The 22453-nt window shown below is 37.8% G+C and overlaps 2 protein-coding genes across 2 annotated transcripts in view; both read right to left on the bottom strand.

The window, feature by feature from the left end:
* Positions 1–13692, bottom strand: part of PAK2 (p21 (RAC1) activated kinase 2) — an 82611-nt gene extending 68919 nt beyond the window's left edge. Inside the window, exon 1 of the mRNA XM_032406820.1 lies at positions 13397–13692. The gene's annotated coding sequence lies outside the window, so the exon portion shown is untranslated. The remainder of the gene's footprint in view (positions 1–13396) is intronic.
* A 4638-nt stretch (positions 13693–18330) lies between these two features.
* Positions 18331–22453, bottom strand: part of PIGX (phosphatidylinositol glycan anchor biosynthesis class X) — a 35180-nt gene continuing 31057 nt past the window's right edge. Inside the window, exons 6-7 of the mRNA XM_032406258.1 lie at positions 21257–21357; positions 18331–18846 (exon numbers count right to left, since the gene is read on the bottom strand). Of these exons, the coding sequence (XP_032262149.1) occupies positions 18703–18846; positions 21257–21357 (245 nt within the window). The 3' untranslated portion in view covers positions 18331–18702. The remainder of the gene's footprint in view (positions 18847–21256; positions 21358–22453) is intronic.

Below are 22453 nucleotides of genomic sequence, written 5' to 3'. Positions count from 1 at the left end.
TCAGTGGGAAAATAACAGACGACTACTGTGAAATAAGGTAAGAGCTGATAGGGATGTGTGGAATACAATGGAAGAGAGGATGCACAGCTCCCATTTTTATGAGTAATTAGGCCAAGAAATCAGACTTGGCTTTTGAAGGATGAGAAGGAATTTGCCAGGCAAGGAAAGAGAGGAAGGTCCCTATATACAAAGGAAGCAGTGTGTGTAAAGAAATGTAGTAATCTAAATGTGATCCTTCTTTTTTTTTCTTTTTCCCCTTGGCTTTCACCCAATCACCACACTGAAAAAGTGAAACAATGACCAAGCAAGAAAGAAATGCTTCAAAATGACTGTAAGGTAGGGAATGGGGAAGTAAGGAACAAAGATTACAAAAAAAAAAAGCACCAGCTTTGGCCACAAACCCCAAATGGTAATTCAAAATGAAAAAAAAGGGGGGGGGCAATAAATTTATGAAATGTGTTCAACTTGAGAGAGATGCAAATTGAAACAAGATTCCATTTCCTACTATCAAAGTGATAATCTATCAATCTAAAATAAGACCTCTGGGGCACCTGGGTGGCTCAGTCGTTAAGTGTCTGCCTTCGGCTCAGGTCAGGATCCCAGGGTCCTGGGATCGTGCCCCGCATCGGGCTCTCTGCTCTGCCGGAAGCCTGCTTCTCCCTCTCCCACTCCCCCTGCTTGTTTCCCTCTCTCACTGTGTCTCTCTCTGTCAAATAAATAAATAAAATCTTTAAAAATAAAATAAAATAAGATCTTTGACTAAAAAATGGTTAACAGCAGATGGATTACTTGATTCCTTGGGTGGTTATCTAAGTTAAACAAAAACTGGAGCTGGCTTATTCTCATTAAAAAATGGTGTCAAATCAGAAGCCACCCACATAGTCTATCCCAAATTTTCATGAAAACAATTTATATCAGATCTTTGAAGGATTTTCACTAACTACAAGGTCAATCTTAACTGAGAAGATTCATGACCCAGCCATGCTCTGCTTCATAAAACTGAGTTCAACCATCTGCCTAAAAGAAGATATAAAGACACCTTGTCCCCCTCTGCTTTTATTTAGGGACCCAAAGTCAGCCTCAAAGAAATGAACTAGTCAGCCACCCTTGTTACTAAGCTGTTTCTCGCTATGCAGAGGTGGGTTTTGTGGCAGCCAGAGATCCTTATTTTCCCCTCTGATCTTTCCACATATATTTAGGAGTTTACCGTGCAAGTTCCAGAAAAAGCAAGTGTCTATGTGCCTGTGTGTATGTACGGTTCAGGTGGAGCTGTATAAGCACAGAGAAACATGGATTGGCACGTGGCCTCCTGAGAGGTGTAGTCATATAAGCAAAGTGTTGTGTTGTGGTTTAAGGCTAGAATCAGAAGAGCCCTAACAGCAGAAGTTAGAAACCAGGGTAGGATAAGATCCCACCAGAACTACCATATTAGGTAAATGTCTATTAATCACTGGAACTCAGGCTAGGAGCTATGTATCCTTCGGCAATACACCTAAGAGGTTTCAACCAGAATCCCAGCCAACTATAGCAAGGATAACCCACAAACGCTTCTAACAAATGTACATCAGATAATATATAACAGTTATAATTCAAAGATAAAGAAGGAGAAAAAACATTAAACAATTTTTGTTGATCCCAACAAAAAATAATGTAGCACAAGAAAAGATAATTACCCATGACATGAAGCAGAGTCTGACTTAGATGATGAATCACCTCAAGACAAGACACAGAACTAACTTCCAAACAGTCTGGCAAACTATGAAAACAGGCACGTATGGAGAGAAAAGCCAAAGATAAAATGAAAGTAATTTAAGAAGAAAAGGGAGTGGCATAAATTTTTAAAGGATATAAAGAAGCTAAAATTTCAATAGCAGAAATAAAGCCTACATTGGAAGAGATAAAGGAAAATCAAATGAGTGATAAGACAAACATTTGAGAAGCTCACACAAAGGACAGAAATGACAAGCCAACGTAATTATCATAACTATTTTCAAGAAAGTAAACAGAACTAAAACAAAGTAACCAAAAATATTTCTGGAAATGAAAAAAGAACCAAGTACAAAGATTGTAAGGAGCTAATGTATCAGGCAACATTAATGAACATGTATAAAAGACATGATCTGTCAAAATATTTCAATAAAAAGAAAAAAAAAGGGGCACCTGCTTAAGGATTCTCTCTCCCTACCTCCACCCCTCCCCACCCTCTTGTGCACTCTCTCAAATAAATTAATCTTAAAAAAAAATTAGCTGAAAATGCTAGTTGACAAACATGATGAATCACCTTAAATGTAAGCCTGAGAAAAATGGCAATGAGCACCAACTCCATCTAAATAAAATTTAAATAATTTGTGTTAACATTGACTGTAATTACCAAGATAAAAGACTTGAAAGATGAAGTTAAAAACATGAAATGGGTAAAAAATATATGAACAATACAAAGTTCCAAGCTCACCATGAAGAGGAAAAGCAGATAAAGTGAGGGTGGATTTAAGAAGAGAAGCTAGTCTTCTAATACAGGGAGACTCAAAGTATAGTTTTCTTTTAGACTGACAAACCAGAATATTTTTTTTAAAATTTAGATTTATACTTGAATTCATTTAAACTATACTTAATGGACTTAAAAATAAGATGTATAAATTCCAAATAAGTGAGATAAAAGCAACAAATATAATTTATTAAATCAAAAACGAGAAAACACCAACAGATGACTGGATAAACTGTGTTATACAGCTAACCCCTGAACACCACAGGTTTGAACTGTGCATCGTACGCCAGCTTTCTGATACAGTACTATATAGATATATTTGCCTTATGATTTTCTGAGTAACATTTTTACTTTATCATAAGAATATCATCTATAACATATATAACATGCAAATTATGTGTTAATTATTGTTCATGTTATTGGTAAGGCTTCTGGTCAACAGAAGGCTATTAGCAGTTAAATTTTGGGGAGGTTAGTCAAAAGTTATATGCAGATTTTGGACGGTGTGTGCAGGGGCTGACACCCCTAATCCCCACATTGTTCAAGGGTCAGGTGTATATATACAATGGAGTATTATTATTCAGCCTTAAAAAAGAATGAAGTACTAATACATTCTACAGAAAGGATGAAAACATCATGTGCTATGTGAAACAAACCAAACACAAAAGGACAAATATTGTATGATCCTACTTACATGAATCATCTAGAATAGGCAAAACCATAAGAGACATAAAGTGATTAGAGAGAGGTTACCAGGGATTGGGAGTAAGGAGGAATGGGGAGTTAGTTTTTAATGAGTATACAGGTACAGTTGGGGAAGATGAAAAAGTGGTGGTGATGGGTGTACAACAATGTACATATACTTAATGCTATAGAATTGTATATGTAAAAATGGTTAAGATGGTAATTTTTATCTTATATTTTACAATTAAAGCAGCAGCAATGAATCATTAAAAAACAGAAAACATTAAATGATAGAAACACACCCAAAAGAATTCATTATGAAAATAAGTGTTTTAAGCATTCACTTTGAATTAAAACAAAAATAAACTAGAGGGTTGCCTGGGTGGCTCAGTCGGTCATGGGATCAAGCCCCACGTTGGGTTCCACGCTCAGTGCGGACTCTGATTGGGATTCTCTGCCTCTCCCTCTGCCCCTTCCCCTGCTTGCTCAAGTGCACGCTCCCACGTGTTCTCTCTCAAAAAAATAAATACATGTAATTTTAAAAAGACACAACTAAAACAAATTGGCATGGAAAGACAAAGTTGGATAATTTATTGAACAAAGACATTTATTTAGTACAGACAGGAATTTAAGTAAAATACAAGACTCAGAAAGTATGATGATTATTTTTATTAAGTATAATTGATAATGAGACCTTTAGCAGTAGATAACTTACACATGCATCAAATAATATACTGCATCAAAATACATGATAAAAATCATTAGAGTTGAGAGAATGAGAGACAAGCCACAGACTGGGGAAAAATACCTGCAAAAGAAATACTGGATATAAAATATACAAAGAACTCTTAAAACTCAGCAATATAAAAATTAACAACCCAATTTAAAAACGTGCATAACTTCCGAAGAGATACCTCACCAAAGGTGACACACGGATGGAAAAGCAGCATGCAAAAAGATGCTCAACATCATTAGAGTATTGCAAATCAGAACAATGAGATACCACTACATACCTATCAGAATAGTTAAAATCCCAAACACTAACAACATCAAATGCTCGTGAAGATGCTGAGCAACAGGAACTCTCCCACCCATGGTTGGTGGGAAGGCAAATGGTATAGCCATTCTGAAAGACATTTCTTACAAAACTAATATACTCTTACCATACAATCCAGCAATTATGCTCCTTGGTATTTACTCAAACCGGCTGAAAACTTATATCCATACAAAAATGAAACACAGATGTTTATAGCAATTTTATTCATAATTGGCAAATGTGAAAGCTACCAAGATGTCCTTCAGCAGGTGAATGAATAAACAAACTGCAGTACATCTAGTCAATGGAAATTATTCACTGCTAAAAAGGAATGAGCTATCAAGCCATCAAAAGACATGAAGGAAACTTAAATGCATATTGCAAGCTGAAAAGGTTACATATTGTATGATTCCAATTATAGGACATTCTGGAAAAGGCAATATTATGGAGACAGCAAAAGCACTAGTGGTTGCCAGGAATTAGGGAGAAGGGAGGGATGAATATGTGGAACACAGGAGATTTTTAGAGCTGGGAAACTGTTCTGTATGACACTGTAATGATGGATACATGTCAACATCCACCATTTGTCCACACCCATTGAATGTACAGTATCAAGAATGAACCCTAAACTATGGACTTTGGTTGATAATGATGTGTCAATGCTGGTTTATCAATTAAAACAACTGTATCACACATGGTGAGATGTTGATGGTGGGGGAAGGGGTACTGGGAGTAAGGGAGAGCTTGAGGTATACAGGAATTCTGTACTTTTTACTCAATTTTGCTTTTACAAAATTGCTATATAAAATGAAGTATTAAAAAATTAAAAATCATTAGAAATAAAAGAAACTGACATCCAACCAACATATACCTACTGCATGCCCACATGTTCTAAGTTCTAAACAGAGTAACAGCAAAAACATAGAGAAACAAGAAAATGAAAGAAGCCAAATAATGTCAGATGAAAGTGCTATAAAGACAAGACACAGAAGAGCAAGAAGTTAGATACCGAGTGGGGTAGATGGAGGCTATTTTAGATGACTGATCAGGTAAGGCCCCTTTGAAACAGTAATGTATGAAGGGAAGACAGTATTCAGGCAGAAGAAACAAAAATGTAAAGGTCCCAATGTGAGAACAAGCTCTTAGAAACAATGTGACCCTCTTAATCTTTGACAGATTAAGATTTAAAAATCAATGAAGGCTGGGTGCCTGGGTGGCTCAGTCAGTTGAGCGTCCCACTCTTTTTTAAAGATGTATTTATTTATTTGAGAAAGGAGAGCACAAGCAGGGGGAGCGGTAAGCAGAGGGAGAAGCAGTCTCCCTGCCGAGCAAGGAGCCTGATGCAGGACTGAATCCCAAGACCCTGGGATCATGAAATCAAGCCCTGCATTGGGCTCTGCACTGAGTGTGGAACCTGCGTGAGATTGTCCCTCTCTCCCTCTGCCCCCCTCCACATGTGTGTATATACGCTCACACATGCTCACTCTCAAAAAAACAAAAAACAAAAAACAAAAAAACTAATGAAGACTAAGTCTTATAATAAGAACCATTAAAAAGGAATAAACCAAATAAGGTAGTTTGAATAATTAAAGTTATATATATACTCTGCAAACAAAAATCTTTAAGTTTTCACAGAACACTTACCAAATTGGACTATGCTTTAAATCATTTAAAAACAAAACAAAACAAAAACAAAAAAACAGGGATGCCTGGGTGGCTGTCAGTTTATTGTCTGCCTTCAGCTCAGGTCATGATCCCAGGGTCCTGAGATCAAGTCCTACATCAGGCTCCTTGCTCAGTGGGAGTCTGCTTCTCCCTTTGCCTGCAGCTCTCCCTGCTTGTGCACTCTCTCTCTTTCTCTGAAAAATAAATAAATAAAATATTAAAAAAAAAAAAAAAACCCTCAGGGGGCACCTAGGTGGCTCAGTCGGTTAAGCATCCAACTCTTGATTTCAGCTGAGGTTGTGATCTTAGGGTTGTTAGATCGAGCCCCACGTGGGGCTCTGTGCTCAGTGTGGAGTCTGCTTGAGATTCTCTCTCTCCCTTCCCTCTGCCCCTCCCCCCACTCGTGGGCATGTGTGTGCTCTCTCTCTTAAATAAAAACCTTAAAAAAAAAAAACGCAGCAAATTTGAAAGACAGTTTAAAAGACTATAGTCACTGACAACAATGAAAGAAAATAGAACTGTCCTAAATACCTCTTCAGGCAAAGAGGAAATCAAACTAGAAATACCAACTATTTGGAAAGTAATTAATATAAGTACATGATTCATGTAAATTATAGAGTGCAGCCAAAGCTGTACTCAGAGGCAAATTAAGACCATTAATGTTTTCATTATTAAAAAAAGGAAAAGGGAACTAAGAATTTGAGTTAGAAAAAGCGTAACAGGGTGTTTGGGTGGCTCACTGGGTTAAGCATCCAACTCTTGATTTTGGCTCAGGTCATAATCTCAGGGTTGTGAAATCAAGTCCCACATCAGGCTCCATGCTGGGCATGGAGACTGCTTAAGGTTCTCTCCCTCTCCTCCCTGCCACTCACTCATCCTCTCTCTAAAAAAAAAAAAAAAAAAAAAAAAAAAAAGGCAGCAAAAAAAAAAAGAAAAAGCAAAATAAAGAGAAAAGTAGAAATCAGGGAATCAGAAAACAGAAAACCAACAGAATAAATCTGAAAGCTGGTTATTAAAAACTAAGTAGATGAACATTTGGCAAATCAAGAAAAATAAAATCACAATAAAAGGTGGAAATAAACACCACAGATTTTAATGATAAAATATACATACATTCATATAATAACAAATTTTGAAAATCAAAATATATATATATAATCTGGAAAAATATAAATGATCAAAACTGACTCATAAAAAAGTAAGGATTCCTCAAGATTCTATAGAAGTAACTTCAGAAGTTACCATATGGCCTGTATACTCCTATTAAACTAAATTTCTGAGATGTTTTTCCTACTCTTTTAATAAATTCTGTACACTTGACTAACATGAGTGGGGTTTTGGTTCCTCATAATACATGCCTTTGGGTACCTTTGGCTATTACCAAATTTATTAATATATACCCTTATTAGCAGTTAAAAGAAGAAAAACCTTAGCATCACCCAAAGAAGTGTTACAAAACATTTGATAAAATTCAGAAGCCACTCCTATTTTTTGTAAAGTCGGAACAGAATCTCTCTCTAAAGAATCTCTTTCTAAAACCAACAGCTGCCATCATCCTTAATTGTAAAAATACCAGAGATATTTTAAGACAATTATCACCTCTCTTACTGAACCATGTCTTGGAAATTCTGGTCAATGTAATAAAGCCCTAAAACAGAAATAAATATTGTGACTATTAGAAAGGAAAGGTTACTTTTCCTCTTCAGATGTGATGCTTACAATAAAACCATTACAATATTACTCCCTGATTTTCTATAATAGATTTATTTTCACAGCAACCTAAAACCCTTAAAATTTTGTCTATACCCATATTTCATTTCAGTAGCCAAGCTATTTTATATTGTTAAAACTCTTACTTGCCCCCACACAAATTTCAGAAGGATTAAGATTAAAATACAACTGTTATTATTTTTTAAAGTTTTATTTATTTAAGTAACCTCTACACCCAATGTGGGGCTCGAACTCATAACCCTGAGATCAACAGTCGCATGCTCCTCTGACTGAGCCAGCCAGGCACCCCAATACAACAATTATTAAGAAGAATGTTTTTTGATAAAGGTGAAATGGGAAAGATCTTCCTAAAGAGAAGGTAAAGGATTATTGCCTATTGTGTATGAAGAGCTTCTACAATTTGATGAAGAAGTATAGATTGATACAGACTTTTGGATAGCAATTTGGCATCTACTGAAACTTAAAATGCACATTTAAGAATCCTTTTTATGGGGGCGCCTGGGTGGCTCAGTTGGTTAAGCGACTGCCTTCGGCTCAGGTCATGATCCTGGAGTCCCTGGATCGAGTCCCACATCGGGCTCCCTGCTCGGCGGGGAGTCTGCTTCTCCCTCTGACCCTCCCCCCTCTCATGTGCTGTCTCTCTCATTCTCTCTCTCTCAAATAAATAAATAAAATCTTTAAAAAAAAAAAGAATCCTTTTTATGGAAATACTTGTATACATATGCATATGCACAAAGATATAAGGAAGCTCAATAAGCCTCCAGTTTTACTTGCTCAAAATTGAGAGAATAAAGACTGTCCCTAACTTACCATGGTTTGACTTAGTTTTTCATCCTTACGAAGATGTGAAAGTGAAGTCTCCACATTCAGTAGAAACCGTATTTTGAATTTTGCTCTTTTGCCAGGGTTGGAAATATGCAGTACCATACTGTCTTGTGACACAGGGCAGTGGCAGCGAGCCACAGCTCCCAGTCAGCCACGTGATCAAGAGGATAAACAACTCATACACTTAAAACCATTCTATTTTTCACTTTTAGTATACTACTCAATAAAGTACATGAGATTTCAACACTTTAATATAAAATAGGCATTGTTAGAGGGTTCTGCCCAACTGTAGGCTAACCTAAGTGCTCTGAGCACGTTTAAGGTAGGATAGGCTAAGCTATAATGTTTTGCCTTATGCCATTTTCAACTTACAATGGGTTTATCGGGACAAAACCCCCTTGTAAGTTGATGAAGATCTGTACAGTAGTCCCCTCTTACCACGGTTTCTTTCTGCAGTTTCAGTTACACCAGGAGTCAACTGCCGCCCTGGATCCCACTTCTGAGGTATTGCCAGAAGGTCAATAGCAGCCTATCGCTACATCACAGTGCCTATGCCATCCACCTCACTTCATCTCCTCGTGTAGGCATTTTATCATCTCACATCATCACAAGAAACGTTGAGTACAGTTCAATGAGATATTCTGAGACAGACCACATTCACATAACTGTAATTACACCATATTGTTTATAACTGCTCTATTTAATTATCAGTTACTGTTGTTAATCACTTACTGTGTCTAATTTATAAACTAAACTTTATCACAGGTATGTATATGTAGGAAAAAACATAGTATATATAAGCTTCATTCTATCCATGGCTTCAGGCATCCACTGGAGGTCTTGGAACATATCCCCTGTGGATAGGGGGGATTACTGTAACATAAATAACCATGAATAGGGTGCCTGGGTGGCTCAGTTGGTTAAGCGACTGCCTTTGGCTTGGGTCATGATCCTGGGGATCCTGGGATCCCGAGTCCCGCATCCAGCTCCCTGCTCTGGCCTGCTTCTCCCTCTCCCTGCCGCTCCCCCTGCTTGTGCGCGCGTGCTCTCTTTCTCTTGCTCTCTGTCAAATAAATAAATAAAATCTTTAAAAAAAAAAACATGAATAATTAAAGTACAATGGACTATATCATGACAGTTAAAAAGATGAAGTACAACTATATGTATTGAGATGGAAAAGAATATGTAATAACCAGAACTTTTATTTTGAAAAATTGGTTAAAACCACACACATAGTGCTTATTTCTAATTGCATAAAGAAAACAAAATTGTGGGGTGCCTGGGTGGCTCAGTTGGTTAAGCATCTGCCTTCGGCTCAGGTCATGGTCCCAAGGTCCTGGGATCAAGCCCCGCATCAGGCTCCAGCCCCGCATCGGGCTCCCTGCTCTGTCGGAAGCCTGCTTCTCCCCGTCCCTGCTTGTGTTCCCTCTCTGGCTGTCTCCCTCTGTCAAATAAATAAAAATCTTCAAAAAAAAATTGTTAACAGTGGGCACCTCTAAGGAATGAGACTAGAAAGTGAGGAAAGAGCAATTTTCACTTTTTTATTCTAAATAATTGAGCTGCTTGAATCTTTTACAATAAGCATGTGCTGCTTTTGGAATTTAAAAATAAGGAAAAAAACACTAGTCTGTTATGATGGTTATTTCTGAGGGCTGAGGCTAAAGTGATTTTTGTCCTGTTTCTTAATACTCTTCGCTATCTCCAAATTTGCTATGAGAAATATGCATACTTTTTAAAATTTGAAAAACGTGTATTTGAAAAACCTGTATTTTATATCAGTGGCAAAGCTTTTTTTCCAAAAAAATAATTTTTAATTTAACAGTTATGGTCTCAGAAAATTGGTCCTGAGATCCCAACCTCTTCCAGAAAGCATATTTTTTTAAAAGATTTCATTTATTTGAGAGAGAGAGTGCACACGTGGGCACAAGCAGGGGGAGGGGCAAAGGGAGAGGGAGAGGCAGACTCCCCACTGAGCAGGGAGCCCGATGCTGGACTCCATTCCAGGACCCCAAGATCATGACCTGAGCTGAAGGCAGACGCTTAACCAACTGAGCCACCCAGGCGCCCCTCCAGAAAGCGTTCTTAAATCTGTTTGGGAGCATATTTGCTACGGAAGCAATTAAACGTAAAACCTATTTTAGAATGGAATATTAACTAACCTTTATTAAGAACTTAAGCACTGCATTTGCAAAGTACTTTACCTGCATTATCTCATTTGCTTTAAATAGCCCCATGAAATTTGTATTATATTGTTATTACTATCAATCCCCATTTTACAGAAGAAGAAAACCGAGTCCTGGAAAGAGTACGTGTCTTACCCAGGGTCAAGTAGAAGAGCCATGATTCAAACCCGGGTCTCCAGCACCTAACCATTTGAGGCACATGTAATGGTAAGTACTAATGTACCTCAGAGATAATAATAAGCTAGAATTCTGAAATCCTGCATGAATGTTCAGAATGACTATCCTTAAATAGGTTAGTGATCCTAAAATGAAGAAGTAGTGAAAATTCTGATCACAGAAGAAAACAATCAGTATTTCTTCAAGGCAAGGGGGGGCTATTCTTCCTTCTCTTTCTGCTTCTACCAAGGTACGAGAAGGATACAAGGGGCAGCTCAGATTTTTAAGTAACTTACCTGCCCCCTCTGACTAGTCTGGAATTAGCCCTCTAAGTAACTGGAAGGGCTTTTGAAAACAAACTGATCAGAATCCCAAAGCCTTAAAGCTACTTTCAAGTTTTAATCAAAAGGAGAAATTTCGAAAAGTCAAAAGAAACATTATACTTGATTATTAGAATAATCGATATTGACAGAAGAAACATAGGAATGATTTTAAAGTACCTACTTATTTTATCTTTATCTATTTGAACAAGTTCTCTTTTTTAAAAAGTATAATTGAAAGTTTATCCTTAGCTACCTGAGCAAGTTCTACCTTTTTTCTTTAAAAAAGTATAATTAAAAAGAAATATACACCAGCGTTAACTGTGCCCACTCGGAAACCTGCCTATCATAAAGATCAGAGAACCATTTGAACCCCTATTCATTTGTTTAGTAGATACACTCCAAATACAAACTTACTGTTACTTTATGATTTGGGGTTTGCAAGGTTAGTATTAAAGTCCAGAAGATTAACTCTCTTTTTGAGTAACAGTAAACCAGGAATCAGAGTCCTAAGTGAAGAGGAATATCCAGTAACTCTTCCTTGGTAAAAGTATCAAGAACTGACAGAGAAGCTGACATCAACAGACCAAATTCCACACTCCAACATTTCTATACCTTAGCCCCTTTGGCCAACAAGACCTCTCAAGTTAAGGACAACTGTCACTATCAAATGATGAAAGTATTAAAGCTCAGTACTAAGTCACTTGGGTAAAAGTGGAGTATTTAGTAAAAGCAAAAGTCACTGAATTTAGATCAACCTCTTTCACCAAACCCTGAAAGTGGGCTTAAGACCTACATATATTACAAGTCAAAAACATTTTGTTTTTTGTTCAAAAACAAATGAACAAAGGTTCATTTTGCATAATGTAAATCAGTGTTCTTGGCTAATTAATAGCTAGAAAGATTTAAAAGCTAAGGATGAAAGAACTGCCTTAAATCAATACCTATATTAATAGAACATGAACAAAGCTTTCCATTTATATGTATATATGTGTGTGTGTGTATATATATATGCATGTTTCCACATATACATAAAAGATACTTAGAAGTTAGTATGAGTGTGTTTTACAAATGCCACAGAGCTTATGGCAAAGTTGACAAGTTCTAACCTGCTTTAAAAATTACTATTCACTGCCTTCATCCCAATCTAATTTTATTTAATGTTATTCTTTTGGATAACCCTACAAAAACAAAACCCCCCAAGCAAATTCTTGTACATTTCAATATCCTGCCTACTTATAAGAGCGGAAGAGTCAAACAGAGAAGGGGAAAAAACGTGACGTGCACAACCTTGATCCAAAACACAGCTCGTCGTAGTCTAATTTTAGGCCTAACCATTTTGATTGTCTTTGAAGGTTAGAAAGAAAACAAACAACTACCGATAACCTGTAAAGTAGAACTGAAACAATTATATCAATGGGAGTTGGCATGATTTATCAAGGAGGAAACAAATCACGCTCACAACTGCCTAGAGTATTCCAATTAAAATGAAGATACAAGGAGGTTACAGCCCCACACCAACCGACAACAGAAATTACTTTTCACACTTTAGTTCTGGGATGAGTTTATCTTTTAAAGCATTAGTCAAAAGGTTGAGTCCACCGAAGACTCTGTAGCAACGTCCTATGTGTGTTGTTTTAAAGAAAGCCAAACACGGTGAAAAGCCAACCTTCACCTAAATTACCTAAAGAAGCAACTATTCACCTCCTGGCTGAAGATCAAACAAGAACCACGAGAAGATCCGAAAGGTCGGTTCTCAGGCGAGGCCCTCAAACCCTCGGAAAACTATACGTTTCTACTAACGCGGAAAATGGAAGAGATTACACATTGCAGTTTAGAAAAAGAGTAAAGGGACTAGAGGCAATATGCCTAACCAATCAAACTAAGATGACCAGAGAGGCAGCAAGGAGGGGCTGGGACTCAGGAAAAATCGAGGACTAAAACCCGAGACGTGAGGTTGAACACTAAAGTAAACTGAGAACAGGAGGACGCTGAAATGCGAGGGCAGGGAGATCGAGAGTGGGCAGAGCCTGTGGCGCGACACGGCCCTGGGCAGGGCTGGGTCCAGGAAGAGTTAGACTTCGCCAGCCTAGCGAGCTTCCCATTTCGGGCTAAAGCCGAAGAAAACAGCCCTAGGGAGCAGACAATGAGCCACCGCCCCAAGAGCCGCGGCTCCAGGCACGCAGGTAGCGGCTGCCCCGGCGCTGCCCCCGGCAGGTAGGCTGTAGCGGGCCGCTCGCGCCGGCAAGGCCGCGCACAGGGAAGGAGGAAGAGAGCGACGGCCCGCGTCCCGGCCTGTCTGCACACTTACCCCAGGCGAGGAAAGGTCCCCGCCCCAGCGAGGCGCCTCGGTCCGAGCTCCCGGCGGGCTGTGGAGCCGCCCCGGGCAAGCGCGCGGCGCGGGGCAGGCGGGGACGGAAGGGGAAGCGGGGAGGGAAGACGTGCCGCGCTGGAGCGCAGCCGCTGCTACCGCTAGGCCGAGCGGCAGCCGAGCCCCGCGGGCGCCGGGAGGGGAGGGCAGGGAGCCTTCGGCAATGGCGACGGCCCGGGCCGGAGGGGAAGCGGAACAACCGCCGCCGCTGCGCGTGGCCACAACCCTGGGGGAGGGCGGCGGCGGGGAGTGGGCAGGGGCGGGGCCAGAACACCGCCCCTCGCCGGCCCAAGCCCCGAGCTCCACGGGGCGGAGACCCGCACCACCTCCCGAAGGGCAGGCTCGCGCTGGGGCTGCTGGGAGTCGTAGTTTGAACACGTGCACCCCGCTCTTCTCACTTTCTCTCTCGCTCTTTTTTTCCTTCTTGGCGGTGGGAGGGGCGGGAAGAGTGTTCTTTAAATTGAGAAAGAGAGCCAATCCCTCATTTAATTTAGTATTGTCTCCATTCAGGTCTGTGCCGATCAAAGATGCTGACCAACATTGCTGTTATATAAATCCGCTTCAGTACATTTGTTTCTGGGAATTCATCCATTATCCATTTTGCATTTTACTTACAAACCCTAACTATGTTTTGCTGCTAAAGTAAATCCCACCTCCTTGAAATTACGGTCTTCATGTTTTATCCAGGGAGGAGTTCATCAATGTATTCACTGATTCTACAAATATTTTGAGCATCTAAAATGTATCACTTAGGCATCAGGGATACAGGATGGATATGAATCACTTTGCCTTTGTGGAGCATTCAAATATGCAAACACAGTAATTAAACTAGTGATATCTGGTATGAGAAGAAAACTGGGAAGATTATTTTGGATGGGGTGGCCAGAGAAAGCATCTTTAGGGAGGCAACATTTAAGCTGAGAACAGAAGAGAGACGTAAGAAGCTCCTAGAAGAAAGCATTACAGGCAAAAGGAGGAAGAAAAGGGCTTGCTATGATCAGTTAAGAAGACCTGTGTAGCTTGAGCTTACTGCAAGAGTAGTGTACTGTGAAAAAACATTAGGGTAGACAAGATTCAGGTCAGGAAGGATCTTGAATGCCATGCTAAGGAGTCTGGATTTACTCCAAGAAGCTATTAAAGAGTATCAAGCAGGGAAATGATCTGGCTTATACTTTAAGATCACTAGATTGCTATGTGGAATATGTAGTATACAGATGTAAGAATAGAAGGGAAATGAACTAGAAAGGCAGTAATCATGATGGACACTAATGAGATAGTGGAAATGAAGAAGGCAGCTAGATTGTGCTTATGTATAGATGCAGAATAAAAACCCAATTGATGTAGAGAGAAAGGAATCAAAGATCAATATGGCACACTATTATTAGATAACCCGAAAAACAGTCCCATTATGAAACACATTGAAATGCTGGATAAAATAGAACATCCCTTCAAAGGCATAACTAAGCTTTCAAGAAAGAAAGAGGAATACCTCTGATAGTCTTCCAAACTCCACACAACCCAAAGAGGGAGCAAGAAACCTGAGTGGCAAGCAGAATAGTGAAGCTATGGTTGTACTGAGGGTTATGTACCTATCTCAGAAATCTCTGTGGTTTTACTGGCCGCACAGAAGACCAAAGACAAGGCCCTGGGCCTATACAAGGAGTTGGGACAGTGACGCTGCATAAGGCTGGAAAACTCATAGGGCTATGTGCTCCAAGAATAGACTGGGGATTTAAAAAAGTCCCCTGTACCAGCCCAGCGAGACAAGCAGACATCAGTATGTTTTAGTCTGGACTTGGCATGAAGGGGGAAACAATCTCCCTTTTAGAATTCATAACCACAAGCTTTCCCTCACATGGGTTTGAGAGTTCAAGTTTATAGTACCTATACTGTCCAGGAAACCTCAAGTCAAGAAAGTGGTCCCAGGCTGGTAGTGTTTAGAGGCCTGGAAGAAACAAATACAAATCCTCACTGCACAGGTTCACTCTTAACCCAGGACTGAAAGGATTTCCAAGGATAAACAGGATTTCAAAAGCTAAATATGAGCACCCAAAATATAATTTTAATATACCTGAGGAAATAAGCCACCATGAATGAATCCACAGAAACCACAAACAAAATAATGAAGCCTGTGAACTTTAGATGTGGAACTATTGGTTACAGAATGTAAAATAAGTTTATTAAAATGATTAAACAAAATAATATACGAGTAAGAAACAAGATACTGCTTTTTAAAAAGTGACCACGAAGCTTTGAGAAGTAACCAAGTAGAACTTCTACAAATAAAGAATTTAATAATTGCAACCAAAGCCAATGTTTGGGTTAAATAGCAGATTACACACTGAAGAGAGAATTAGTAAACTGGATGACAGATCTAAAGAAATTACTGAGAGCAGCCCAGAGACAAAGGAAGTATGAAAGAAAGATCAAGAGACATGGGGATAGATTGTGAAGATCTACCATACACTTAGCAAGAACTCTGAGAGAAGAGAGAAAACAAAAGGGATAATAGATGAGATAATGGCTAAGAATTTTCCAGAACTGAATAAAGACAAGAACCTTCAGATTCAAGAAGCAAAGTGAAGCCCAACCCGGATAAGCAAAAGAAATCTTTTCAAACACATCAACATGAAACTGCAGAATACCATAGATAAAGCAACCAGAAAGGAAAGACACACCCTACAAAGAAACAACTATTAAATTTCTGAAGATTTATCAACTGCAACAATGGGTGCCAGTGGACAGTGGAAAAATATTTTCAAAGTACCAAGATAAAATAACCAAATTTACAAGTGTAGACCGAGCTAAATTATCAGTCATATGAGGCTGAAATAAAGATATCAGACAAAAGCAGAGACCGTTCATTGCTGGTACTGTAATAGTGTTGTAGCTACACTTGTGGTGCTTGGGGCGCCTGGGTGGCTCAGTTGGTTAAGCGGCTGCCTTCGGCTCAGGTCATGATCCCGGAGTCCTGGGATGGAGCCTGCTTCTTCCTCTCCCCACTTCTCATGCTCTCTCTCACTCTCAGATAAATAAAATCTTTAAAAAATAAAAATTTAGGGGCGCCTGGGTGGCTCAGTCGTTAAGTGTCTGCCTTCAGCTCAGGTCACGATCCCAGGGTCCTGGGATTGAGCCCCACATCGGGCTCCCTGCTCTGTGGGGAAGCCTGCTTCTCCCTCTCCCACTCCCCCTGCTTGTGTTCCCTCTCTCACTGTGTCTCTCTCTGTCAAATAAATAAAATCTTAAAAAAAAATAAAAATAAAAATAAAAATAAATAAAAATAAAAAAAACCTAAAAATACAGCGTTTAGGGGTGCCTGGCTGGCTCAGTTGGTAGAGCATGCGACTCGATCTCAGGGTCATGAGTTCAAGCCCCACGTTGGGCATAGAACTTACTTAAAAAAAATTTTTTTTTAAGTTAAAAAAATAAAGTGCTTATTCATTTTTCAAGTATCCAAAGATAATAAAGAGTTCAAAACCAGAAATGTTCTATCAAAAGTGATATCTGCAACTATTTATTAGGCAAGAAGAGTCATATCAAAGTACTCTTCATTCACTTTCACATTTTTATTACACCTCTGAATATCTGTATAAATGAATAAATGGCTAAATCATGTCCCAGGCCACCATCTCAAATATTAACTTGAAAACTTATTTAAATACTGATGAAACTTGGTTCTGATATGCAAAAGAAAAAAAAATATATATGTACTCTGCCCTCCCCGCCACATATATTCTTAAGAGGTACCATGTTCCCCTGTCTATTCATACTTCAATATGCTGTCTGTTGATGTTAACTGAATTTTAACTGACATAATTTCATTTCAGTGCCGCTATATTAATCCCATTGTGAAAGAAATGCTTATAAAAAACACGGAATTCTTTCTTGTAAGAAAATGCTAAATAAGTAAAAAATTAGACTGGATTTGAAATTTTAGTGGTCTCTAATATTTCTTTTTTTATGGCATTTGGTTGCCTTTTTCAAGTTCTTAAACATACCTTCAAAAAGAACCATTATGACTAGTCAAGTCATACATGTCAAATTATAAAAGATTTATTCCCATAAAAACAACAGAATGTTTTAGGAAATTAAGCAATGCTAGCATATATAAATGTATATCATTCCATTACTCTATGAAACAAACACTGTCAACCAAACCCTGGTTTATTGGCTTCTGTTCTGGAACATGCTTGTCCTCAATGCATTGCCCTAAACAAACAGAAGGACATGCTTGCCTTTTTATTTTTATTTTATTTTTTTTCAAAGATTTTATTTTTAAGTAATCTCTACACCCAATATGGGGCTCAACCTCAAAACCCCGAGATCAAGAATTATATGCTCCACTGACTGAGCCAGCCAGGTGCCCCATACCTTTATGGCACTTACTTTATTTTCTAATTTTTTCCCAAGAAAAATAGTGAAATAAGAGCTTTTTAAAAAAAAAAAAGAAGTCACTGAAGATACAAAAAAGAGGGGCACCTGGGTGGCTCAGTCGGTAGAGCATGTGACTCTTGATCTCAGGGTCATGAGTTCAAGCCCCAAGTTTGGCATGGAGCGAAAGATACAAAAAAGATTTTTTTTGTAAATGTACAACTTAATAAAAAATACTCTAAAAATGACAATCCGAATTGTCTTCCTGACAAATTCAGTACTAAGTATTAGTACTTAGTACTTAGTTTCATCTAGCCAATTCATATATTCAAAACAGTATAACAAAATACAAAAGGAGAATGGAAATGCTTTAAGGAATAATCAATCTTGATATTAATAATTTCTTAGCTGTCCTACTTTATTTTCTTTAAACTCTCGATGAGTAACTTTAATATTCAAAATTAATGTTTAAATAAACTGATTCATCCAAAATATTTTATTCTTATTTATAATGATTTTCTCAATTTTTAGCTGAAATTAAAATGTTTCTAGTCATAAAATGAGAATAACTTGTCTCTAACATATGAAGTACTCATTTTCGTAACCGAAATGAAGATAAAATCACTTCTCACAAGATAAATATTTAACAAAATTAAGTTTCCTCTTCTATTGGCACTTGCTTGAAGATTATCAAAGGTCTATACAACAGAGCACTAAATTCTGGAATTGGTTGAAAATGATCCAAAATTTCCTCTAGTACACATAATTTTAGACATAAATGAAGACAAAAGCAATGACAATTCTAGAAGAGCACTTCTAATCGCAAGTAAATAGGTCTTATTTAGGTTTATGGGAAGCATTAAACTCCATAAAACTTATAGGGAAAAATGGCCGTATTTGAAAACAGCCACAAGGATTAGAGTGGAACACAGGATGGTAATGAGCAGAGTCACAGAACATACTAAAGAGGTATGTATAGTCAGTCCCACTGGAACCTGTAGAGTCACGTTTTTATATACCTAGAGAGAGAGAGAGAGGTTAGAGACATTTAAAATGCATGTCCTAAGGTAAGACCAGTACTTGACTTTTAATGTAATTTTTTTCTTTTAGTATCTTTCAGCCAATGCTACACTACAGGGAACATTACTATTTGAGTGATTCTTTTGGATTCAACATTTCATTTAATATAATAGAATCAGACTCAATCACAATAATCCTTAAATTCTCATTAGTTTTGACTACTTTCTACCGATGCTAGCTATCTCCCATTGTCACCTCTGTAATCAATATAAACGTTTACTTTCTTTTGCTACGTTTCATATTAGAATACAGAATTCTCTCTCTGTCAAAGCCCCAAAGGAAAAACGTTAAAACAACAATAAAGCTAAAGTATCCAATCACTCCTGTTTTGCTGTTTCTCTGTCCAAAATACCTTTAAAAAGTCTGTTATTCACAAATCACACAATCGAATGTCTTTTACTGTTAAAACATCAAAGTCATTGTCATCCTGACCAGCAAAACAAGTTCTCCTACAGTTCAACTTGGTTTCTATTTTCTATTTGGTTTTGAAGATCAAGGGGGTCAGTTAGAACCTCTAGGAAATTTTATGGTTTAAAATAGGTTTTTAAAAACATGAAAATTTAGGTAACTTGGGAATGCTCTTATTTTTGGTTCCTTTTTATAAATATCTGGAGTATAATTTCACACCCCAAACAAATGTTACCAACATAATTTGTAACAAAGCCACCTGAAATTTAGCTTTCAAAAAAATGGTGTCTTAAATCAACAAGCCTTAGTGTAGATCACCCCCTTAGTAATGGTCACCTATTTTTCTGGTATATATAAACAAGAAATGTTAATACACACACATACAATTCAAAGGGATTAATTATGACCTCTTATTTCAAGTTACATGGGTCTAAAAGAGAACTGGATTCAAAATGTTTTAATAAGGTAATTACTTATCTTGTAGCAATGCATACAACCAATATTTTAAATTAATAAATTGTAAACACTAATTATACTCTTCATTCACATAAGAAAATCACATGTAATTCTCCAGATGTATTTTAGAGTGTGAAAAAAGATTCGGGTTCCATATGGTAATGGAAATCTACTCAAAAGCAACTCTACATTGCAAAAGATATCAGCACAGTCATACATCTTACCAATTGTCAGTTCTAAGAGAGTTCCCCACTACAAAATAGCAGTGCTTTGTAGTAAGCCTTCACCATAAGTAGTTGTTTTCTAGGCTAGCTGGTAGACAGGCTTCAAAGCAACTCCAAGGAAAATACTTCAAATCTAAATATCTACAATAGCCATATGAACAAATCTGCTTTATGTTTATCTGACTGACTGTCTGTCTGTTGGTTTAACATTTTAAATTTATTTTACTTTTATTGCAGACTCATTTGACTCCTTATAAAAGTAAACTGTAAAAATGATGACACAGATTGTGCTATTCCACCAAAGGAAGCAGGCATTAAAGAGAATTAGGGTCAAAGAGAAACACAAACAGATATTACAACCATCAGTTAAAATGCAGCTCATAAAAGAGGAAGGAAAGGACAGAAAAAGAGGGAAAGAAAAGAAATGGCTGTATAAGATCGCCACTCTGAAGAAAGAGAAGTAGACCATGTTAACTAAAGAAGGTAAACAGAAAACTGTACACTCCTTAGACAAAGCCAATGTTAATGAAGTAAGAATACTTACCTAATTTAGTAACTGAAAACAAGGTCAGAGGTCAAAACTATAAACATGGCTGGCCACAACCTGGATTTAGATATATAAATAGCAATACAACTGTCTAGAAACTTTATCACCGTTGAAATACTACTACTTGGAGTCTTTATTACCCTTTTCTCACTTGTTTTGTGCCATATAATGAAGTTAACTAATGGATTTTCGTTGTTCAAAAATTAATGAAAAGTTCTAAATAAAATAAAGTTGTACTGATAAAGTAAAACTCTTGGTTTTACTGAAACCAGGCCACTTTCTTACACCATACACAAAAATAAACTCAAAATGGATTAAAGACCTAAATGTGAGACAGGAAACCATCAAACCCCTGGAAGAAAACATAGGCAGTAATTTCTTGGACATCAGCTGTCGAAACATTTTTCTAGATAAAGTAAAACCAGATGGACATAGCACTGTTCTTCGTTGCTACTCCACATCTTTAAAAAGCATATTAGCTATACTTAGGCTCTGAACCAATGAGGCATGGAACTAACCCTAAATCTCCAGTCCCCAAATTAAATGATTCTGTAACTACAGAAATGAGGAACCACTGCTGCCATTAGTAGCAAGGAAACAACATTAAAAACAAACAAAAAACAGCTTTCAATGGTAGAATAGAAAATTGGCAGAAACATTATGAGTTTTAAATAATGTAGCATGATCAAAAAACAACATAAAATATTAACTTACTGATTTATATTTCATATTGTTCCATTGGCAGATATCCTTATTCTTCAAAGCACAAGGAGCTGCCACTTGTGACTGAGCCCAGCATTTCAAAATTGGAAACTCTGAGAAAAAGTGGTAGAATATCATATCAGAAAACCTGCATCTGGACTAGACGCTAGGCCAGTCTTTCATGTTGAGATATGACTACTCAAACACTTTTCTACACAATGTACATGACCTGAATCCATCTTCACATGTTATTTTATTTAGCAGCCTATTCTAAGAGGATGCCTAAGAAATTACAAAATTACCAAGACTGTGCAGAAGTTAAGCATGAGTTCTTAACAAATCCCATTACAGTAGGTGCCACTTTTTTAAAAAGATTTTATTTATTTATTTATTTATTTATTTATTTATTTATTTGAGAGAGCGAATGAGCAGAGGGAGAGAGGGAGAAGCAGACTCCCTGCTGAGCAGGAAGCCGGATGCATGCGGGGCTCAATCCCAGGATGCAGGGATCATGACCTGAGCCAAAGGCAAACTCCCAAGCAACTGAGCCACCCAGGCATCCCCAGTAGGTACCATTAAAAAAATTTAACTTAAACTTTTTTTGAAATATAACATATATTCAGAAAAATGAACAGATCCTAAGCATACAACTAAAAAAATTTCCATAGACTAAACAAACCCATATAAAGAGCATTGAGACTAAAAAAAACAAAAACAAAAACCCCAGGGGCTCTCTCAAGAGAGGGCACTTTTTCAAACTTTATTCAGACAATTAAAAAAAAGAAAACTAGGTTGGATGAACAAACCTAACAAAGTTGAACAGTTTATTATTTTCTCATCATGAAATATATGATGGCTGCAAAGTATGATTAAAAACTTCCTATCCTCCAATCTTTAGTGCTACTGGTTTGTGAATATTCTAATCAACCCAAATTTGAAGACCCAAAGAACCAAAATCGGGAAGGGGCTTCTTAAAGTCTTGATTCTAGGAAGACTGAAAATGGGGAAGCATCGTTTTGTTTTTTTTTTTAATATTTTATTTATTTATTTGACAGAGAGAGAGACAGCGAGAGGGAACACAAGCAGGGGGAGTGGGAGAGGGAGAAGCAGGCTTCCCGCTGAGCAGAGAGCCCGATGTGGGGCTCGATCCCAGGACCCTGGGATCATGACCTGAGCCGAAGGCAGACACTTAATGACTGAGCCACCCAG

Source organism: Phoca vitulina, unplaced genomic scaffold (genome assembly GCF_004348235.1).
Source record: "Phoca vitulina isolate PV1807 unplaced genomic scaffold, GSC_HSeal_1.0 scaffold8, whole genome shotgun sequence".
NCBI classification, from domain to species: domain Eukaryota; kingdom Metazoa; phylum Chordata; class Mammalia; order Carnivora; family Phocidae; genus Phoca; species Phoca vitulina.
The sequence above is the reverse complement of the archived record's forward strand: the minus strand, read 5'-3'. Positions and strand labels throughout refer to the sequence as shown.